General features: G+C 44.2%; 1 protein-coding gene across 1 annotated transcript; it reads right to left on the bottom strand.

Annotated features, from left to right (window-relative positions):
• Positions 1-6,413: 6,413 nt before the first annotated feature.
• On the bottom strand, positions 6,414-7,448 carry LOC308175250 (trace amine-associated receptor 1-like; the record flags this gene model as incomplete). Its single annotated transcript, XM_080550953.1, has 1 exon — positions 6,414-7,448. One exon carries the CDS (start codon positions 7,446-7,448, stop codon positions 6,414-6,416), a length of 1,035 nt encoding a protein of 344 aa, XP_080407079.1.
• Positions 7,449-8,437: the final 989 nt, after the last annotated feature.

Raw genomic sequence — 8,437 nt, 5'->3', positions numbered from 1 at the left:
ACACCATCCTTCCAGACAGGCTAGTGACCAAACTACTAGACCTGGGTCTATCACACTCTATATGTGCGTGGATCAAGGACTTCCTGACCAACCGCCCCCAGAGGGTGCGGGTGGGCCCCCACACCTCCACAGCCCTCAGCCTCAGCACTGGGTCACCCCAGGGCTGCGTGCTAAGCCCCATCCTCTACAACCTCTACACCCACGACTTCACCCCCATCCACCCCAGCAACTACATCGTAAAGTTTGCAGACGACACCACCGTGGTGGGATGTATCTCGGGGGGGGACGAGGCGGCGTACAGGGATGAGGTAGAGCAATTGAGCAAGCTGTGCAAGGTAAACAACCTGCTGCTAAACAAGTCAAAGACCCAGGAACTCATCGTAGACTACAGGAGGAAAAAGTCCGAGATCCTGCCCCTGCTCATCGACGGAGAGAGCGTAGAGATGGTCTCAAACCTCCGTTTCCTGGGACACATCATACGGGATGACCTGGCCTGGAAGGACAACACTAAAGGCACCATCAAGAGGGCACAACAGCGGCTATACACCCTGAGATGCCTCAAGAAACAACACAGCAAGCAGGAGATGCTGGTGGCCTTCTACCACGGCGCAGTGGAGAGCATCCTCACCTTCGGCATCTCCAACTGGTACCACAGCTGCACGGCAGCGGAGAGAAACGATCTACAGAGAGTCGTGAGAACAGCACAGGGGATCACCGGCGCCACCCTCCCCTCTCTGGAGAAGCTGTACGAAACACGCTGTCTCAGGAGGGCCTCCAAGATCTCCAAGGACCCGACCCACCCTGGGCACGAACACTTTGTCAAGCTGCCCTCGAACAGGAGGTACAGGACCCCGGCCGCTAAGACAAACAGACTGAAGAACTGCTTCTACCACAGGGCCGTCAAGGCCCTGAATACAGAAAAGGCCTAAGTTCTGGGCCCAGGACAAGTCCGGACGGATTGTAATGGCAGCTAGTGCTGAGGCACAAACATGTACATTTTCAAGCCTGCAAACTGTGACACTTTAAAAAAATGTGAAAAAATACTTTCTTGTGCAATATGACAACCCTAGTTGACTATCTGTGCAGTATAGTACAGTGGATTGTGTACATAGCCTCTATTGATGTAAACCAGCTCTTTATCTTCTTGTGATTTTATGCATCTATGCTTTTTCCAAAATGTGTTTCTTTTTCCTTTCTTAAACACCAGGGGAGCCTCCCCTCCTAAATTTCGTTGTTTGGTACCTGTACTGTAACAATGACAAATAAAGTCTATCTATCTATCTATTGCTGATCTTTGGGAAGTTCTCCAGCCTGTCGAAGAGGGACTTTTCAATTACCTCTGGAGACCCGAAGCACTCTTCTAAGCGTTCCCAAGCTTTGCATAGACCTTGAGATGAATGACTTACATGTACTGCTCTTATTCGTTTCACGTGCTTTGCAGATTCACTCCCTAACCACTTAATCATGAGGTCCATCTCTTCATTAGCACTGAGTAGTAGTCCGTCAATGGCGTTCTTGAAGGACGACTTCCATGCCCAGTAATTTTCTGGGTGATCATCGAACTTGGTGAGACCGGAGGTTACGAGGTCTCTGCGTGCTAGGTACCGAGCCACATCACTGATGTCGGTTGTGTCACCGCTTCCTGTTGGTTTGTATGGTGAACCCTTGGGCCTGCTGGGTGTGAGCTGCTCTGATGTCTTTGGCCTACTAGGTCGCAGTGATGGAGAGCTGTGCTCATGCTTCACGGTGGAGGAGTGCTGTCTCTCGTATGAGACAGTCAGACGCTGTCTGGGTGGTGAGGAGGATCTCAGCCTATGGACTATCGGTTCCAGATTGGCTATAGAGTCGTTAACATCTTCGGCAGATAGTGGTAGCTGTGACTGTTGTTCTACGTACTGGCGTGTGCGGTCAACAGTGGCATGAATGACAGCTTCGATACCGTTGTTTTCTTCCTCCGCTGCTGCTTCAAGAACATAAGCTTCAGCGATGGCTTCTGCCACTTCTTTCTCATGCAGCAAGTTCTTTAATTTTGCTTCCATTTGGGATTTTTCGATCATAATCTCTGATTCCATTTTTGCATAGCCAGCACGTGTGCGTGCTACTTCCACTTTGACACGTGCATTGACAGCTCCCACTGCGCGTAACCAGGGCGCAACTTCCACAGATAGCGAACACACACTGACACACAAATGAATCCTCAGACGCTGGAGCAAAGTTTAGTTCTTTACTCAACCCTCAGAAACATGAGTGGTCGTTTGGTTATTTTGTAAAACTGTAAATAAACATAAGAGTACAATTACTGTAATGCTCAAAACTATACTGTTACACTTTCAACATCAACAGTATGTAGCCAACATATAATATCAATATAGCAATACAAATAGTTATACTTAAATAATATAAGCTATGCATTTATAAACATATACAGTATACATTGTAGTTAAACAAGAAAAGAAAAGGCAACTTACAAGCAAAGCCTTTTCCAGGGCAAGAATGTAAACAAAGAGATTCTCCGGAGCTTTTCCTCTCAACTAGCTGTTGCACGAGCTATCACGTCTGAACAGTGTGCTCACGTCATGTGACTAATGTTCGTCATGTGACTAATCAAAACCGAAACTGAATAAAGGCAGTAACAAATGTAATGTCATAAAATGTCCACTAGATGTCTCTAAAATGAAAACCTAAGAAACCATGACAGTCCTCATACTGACTCTCTGTCCTCATACTGACTCTCTGTCCTCTCATACTGACTCTCTGTCCTCGCCGCATGCTGACTCTCTGTTTTGCCTATTGGGTGGTTTGGTAACCACCCTAGATGATCTTCGTGACATTTCACACATGTGACATTTCACATACAGTGGGGAAAATAAGTATTGAACACATCAACATTTTGTCTGGTAAATGTATTTCAAAAGAGCCTATTCAAGTGAAATTTGCACCAGACTTTGGTATTAACTCAAACAATCCAGACAACAAATCTAAACATTAAAGTCCATATGTAAATAAAGTTATGTGTAATAAAATGGAATGAAACAGGGAAAAAAGTCTTGAACACACTAATGAATGAATTAATTAATGGTCTTTATTGTCATTAATACAGTACAGGTACCATACAACGAAATTTAGTAGGGGGGGCTCCCCTGGTGCTTGGAAAAAGACTAAAAACAAGAGGGCCAAGGGTAAAATAAAAAAGGGAAAAGAGCTGGTTTACATAAATAAAGGCTATGTACACTATCTACTATACTATACTACTATACAATAAAACACTGTGCTGTACACTATGCTATGCTATAGATATCCTAACATTTCCTATATCCACTAAGGCTGTGTTCGAAATGGTATACTAGCATACTCAATGAGTATATACTGAATACTGCCTACTAAATTCATAATAAGTATGCCAAAACCAGCCGACCGTTTACACTGCAGTTTGGATAGAATCGCTGTCTTCTCCACAAACCCTCACCACTGGGGTACCCCAGGGCTCTGTCCTAGGGCCCCTACTGTTCTCTCTCTACACCAAGTCTCTTGGCTCGGTAATCTCCTCACATGGGTTCTCCTACCACAGCTACGCAGATGACACTCAACTCTTCCTGTCCTTCCCCCCCTCTGATCTACACGTGGCAACCCGTGTCTCTGCATGTCTCGCTGACATTTCAACTTGGATGGCTGACCACCATCTCAAGCTCAATCTTAACAAGACAGAGCTCCTCTTCATCCCCGGGAAAGCCTGCCCTCTCCAATACTTCTCCATCACAGTGGAGAACTCTACTGTAACCCCCTCCCTGACAGCCAAGAACCTTGGAGTGATCCTGGATAACCGACTATCCTGAACATTGCAGCAACGGCTCGCTCCTGCAGATTCTTCCTTTACAACATCAGAAGAATACGGCAACTCTTGACCCAGGCACTGGTCATCTCCCGCCTTGATTACTGCAACGTACTCCTGGCTGGGCTCTCCGCCTCGGCCATCAGCCCTCTGCAGCTCATCCAGAACGCTGCTGCCCGTCTGGTGTTCAACCTCCCCAAATACTCTCATGTCACCCCTCTCCTTCGTACCCTGCACTGGCTCCCGATAGCAGCTCGCATCAGATTCAAGACCCTGGTGCTTGCTTACCAGGCAGCTAAAGGGACAGCCCCTGCCTGCCTGAAGGAAATGGTTACCCCCCAAACTCCAGCCCATTCACTCCGCTCCTCCACCTCGGCTGGCCGACTGGCCCCACCAACTCTACACCAACACGGCAGTCACGCTGCCCAGTCACGTCTCTTCACGACACTGGCTCCCCGCTGGTGGAATGAGCTTCCCACAGCTGTCAGAACGGCAGAGTCACTACCCATCTTCCGTCGTAGACTGAAGACCCACCTCTTCAGGTTACACCTTAACTGCTCCTCCTGAGACATCTACTGCCCCCCAGCACAGCGTCTGAAGACACCCGCTTTTCCCCTCTACTGTGTCCCTAAAAACTTCTATTGTCCCCTTGTACTGTTTTTCTGTTTCTCCAGTGTCTAAATATATTTAAAAAAAAACATGTTTAGAAGAAGGTGATAGAAGAAGGTTTTTCCTTCTATCAATGGCCCCGGGCCTGAGCTGGATTACTCTTCCTGCTACGACTGGTGGATTGATGATTCACTTGCTTAGTATTCAAATGTATTGATTGTAAGTCGCTTTGGAAAAAGGCGTCTGCTAAATGCCAAAAATGTAAATGTAAATTAACTACTCTGGTCAGTTGAGACCAAAATTGAACTTTTTGGCTGTCACACAACACACCATGTTTGGAGGAGAAATGGCACTGCACATAACCCGAATAACACTATACAAACAGTGAAGTTCGGAGGTGGAAGTATCATGGTGTGGGGCTGTTTCTCCTCTCGTGGTACTAGCCTACTTCATATCACCTGGGCCCAGTAGTTCAAAATGTTTAATCTCAATCAGATCAGGATTTTTGAAATCCCACTTTTTTCTGATCCAGGATTTGAAGATATTTTTTTCTTTTATCTTAAATATTTGTGATTGACAATCTTTGCTGTGATACTTTTGTGAGCATAAACATTTATGTCATCAACATTTGGTTGAAAACAAAATAGGCCACCACAAACGTGACCAAAAAAAAATAAAGATTTGCCATGAAGGCTAAAAATGTTGTATTATTTCAGTTAACAAACTTTGCCATCTTATTTATATATACAAATATTTTTAAATAAATTGTATAGTACATTTTGCTCTGGAAATCCACCCCTCTGGTGGGATCAAGATAATCCAGTTTTTTGGGATCAAACTGCTAGAGGTGTTCTGCCAGGAAGAATGGGGAAAATCTCCCAAGACAAGAATTGAAACTCTTAGCTGGCTACAGGAAGCGTTTGCAAGCTGTTATAGTTGCCTGAGGTGGAGTTACAAAGTACTAGCTGACAGGGTTCCCAAGCTTTTGCACAAGGCCGCCTTTTTCCTTGTTTTATTATTTTGAAATTGTAAAAAGTTAAAAACAAAAATGTATCTTGCTTTAAAATGTGATGAAATGTGTCATGTTTAACTTTGTACCATTTAGAGGTTAGGTTTGCTTCTTTTTACTTAGATAGAAACTGTTAAAAGGCATTTTGACTAGAGGAGCCTGATGTAGGGTTAGGGTTAGCCCTATAGGGTTAGGGTTATCCACCCCACTGGATCAGTGAACAAGATCCTTTACCTGTGTGGGAAATACCACAAAGAAATTGCTAGCATTATGGTCGGAAACATAATTAGTTTTTCACTCGACTCAAACGAAAGCAGCCAAGTTTACAGCGAATTCTCTGTGGTTCCACTAGCTAGATATAGTTGCAAATAAGGCCATGCAGATTCTCCCCAGCGGTATATGATCAGGGAAACCTACAACTGGTTTGGCCATTCAGCAAAGCGCCAGTGTGATTATAGGAACATTTATGAGACATTTATGAGACAACGGGAGCTGTCCATTGAAATTGAGTCCAGGCTCTACCCGTTGGTTAGTGATGGCAGACTGCATTGATATAATTGTTGAACAAGAGGATTCTCTCAGACTTCACTTAAACATGACACTGCTATTCTGCCCGGTTATTAACAGAGACATATAACCTTGTTTTTTTGGGGGGGCGGGTTTTAGGTGGATTTAGCGGTTTTTAGACTGGATTAAACACTTGATAGCAAATTAATTTAATCCATTTTAAATTCAAACTAAATGTGGAAAAAGTGAAAGGGTTGGGATACTTTCCGAAGGCACTGTATATATTTAGAGAAATGTATCCCACAAACAGTGTTTTTCAGTGTTTTTCAGGGTTAGGGTTATCATGTCCCCCGAGGCGGCGCTAAGAGTAGGTAAACGAGGGATGGCCATTCTAGTGTTAAATGGGGTGCTTCGATTCACTTCAATAACATTTACATATTTATTCTGAAATAAACATATTTAGTCTGAAATCAACTTTAGAGTTGAAGAGTCAGGTTGACATATTTTGCCTGAGATGATCATTCTAAATGCCGTTCTGAACCAACTGTAGAAGAAAGCATACACCATTGGGTTGATTGTTGAGTTTAAGTAGCCAATCCACACTATTGTTTCAAACACAACGGCAGAAGTAGAATAATTGATAAAGGGATCAATAATGTTGCAGACAAAAAATGGCAGCCAGAATGCAAGAAACACCCCCATAATGATGGCCAGAGTCTTGGTTGCTTTTCTCTGTGACTTGTCTGCCATCTTCCGTGAGGTCGGACAGGTTGAGTCTTGGATGCTGCGTGCTTGTCTCTGGGCTACCAGGAGAATCTTGAAGTAGATGCAGAGCATCAAGACACCTGGGATGTAGAATGAGAGTATTGAAGACACAGTGCTTGATACGGCAGTCTGGAACAAAATACACCCTCCCTCACATGCAACATAAGTATAGTAAAACTCCTCAACCCCCAAAATGTTGAGCCCCAAAAATATCATCCCAAAGCCGACTATGGCAGAAACACCCCAGCTGACCAGGATCATGACCAGAGCGATGTGAACAGTTATTTTACTTCCATACCTCAGAGGGTCACAGACTGCATAATATCGGTCTATAGATATGAAAGACAAATTCAAAATGGATGTAGTGCACAGCATGACATCGAAGCTAGAGTGGATTTTACAGAACAAATCTCCAAAATACCAGCATGTTTCTACAGATCGTATCATACTGGGAATCATGACCACTGCCCCTAAGAGCAGGTCTGACACAGCCAGAGACAGGATGAGGTAGTTGGTTGGAGTGTGGAGCTGTTTAAAGTGAAAGATGGTGATGATCACAAGAAGGTTTCCACACACTGTGAGAACAGACATTGTTCCAAGGAAAAGATACAGTACGACTCTTATCGTTGGAGACAAGATTGTTCTTTTGCAAGAGCCATTCACTGATTCATAACATAGATGTATATTCTCCACAATATCAGCCTTGCTGACACCGAGTCCTGGGTCCATAGTCCTGGGTCAAGTTGTTTATCTGCCAAAAAAGTATTCCAGTTTTTTCATCAATATTTTCTCTTTAAACATCATATTATTGTGTATACAGTAGGCTAGTTAGAAATAGCATATATTAAGTTACATGGTTATATATATGTTTAATATACTCAAATGTATTATATTTTGTGGCCTGAGGTGATCCAGTGGTCTATGTATATATGTATATATGCTCATGTTGGCATGGGTTTGAATCCGGCCCATGCCCTATCCACATCCTCCTTACTTTCCTGTCTACCTCCACTATCTCTATCCAATAAAACATTTGAGTGGGACTGCTCCACTCAGAAAACAATAACCTTTAAAAAAACAAACTTTACACTTTATATTTTCACAAACAAACCTCATATACCAGTTATCAAAGCCATTCATCAACACTATTTTCAAAACACCGGAGGCCTTTTTTCCCTCAGCATGTGCTCAGGTTAATTCCCTGGCTAAATTCCCAATATGGCCTCATGGCCACCAGATCTGCCCAGGGTCAGGGTCAGGGTCAGGGTCAGGGTTAGGGTCAGGGTCAGGGTCAGGGTTAGGGTCAGGGTCAGGGTTAGGGTCAGGGTTAGGGTCAGGGTTAGGGTCAGGGTCAGGGTCAGGGTTAGGGTCAGGTCTCATCCCCTCTCCTCTGCCCAGGGTCAGGGTTAGGGTCAGGGTTAGGGTCAGGGTCAGGGTTAGGGTCAGGTCATTGCTGTGAATGAGAATATGTTAAATAAAATCATAAAATAAATACAATACCTTTCAGCCTTGCGGATGGTGATGTGTCTTTATTGTGACTCCTTGGTCTCTGGTCACAATGTGAAGAGACTCTGGACTTGAATCTCCTACTTATGTATCCATAGTCTATTACCATAATGAATACATTATCCTGCTGACCAATCAGACATGTGCTGTGATTGTATCAGGGGATGTCATGACCAATCAGACATGTGCTGTGATTGTATCAGGGGATGTCA

Source organism: Nansenia antarctica, assembly GCF_963989245.1.
Source record: "Nansenia antarctica genome assembly, contig: SCAFFOLD_189, whole genome shotgun sequence".
Classification (NCBI taxonomy): domain Eukaryota; kingdom Metazoa; phylum Chordata; class Actinopteri; order Argentiniformes; family Microstomatidae; genus Nansenia; species Nansenia antarctica.
The sequence above is the reverse complement of the archived record's forward strand: the minus strand, read 5'-3'. Positions and strand labels throughout refer to the sequence as shown.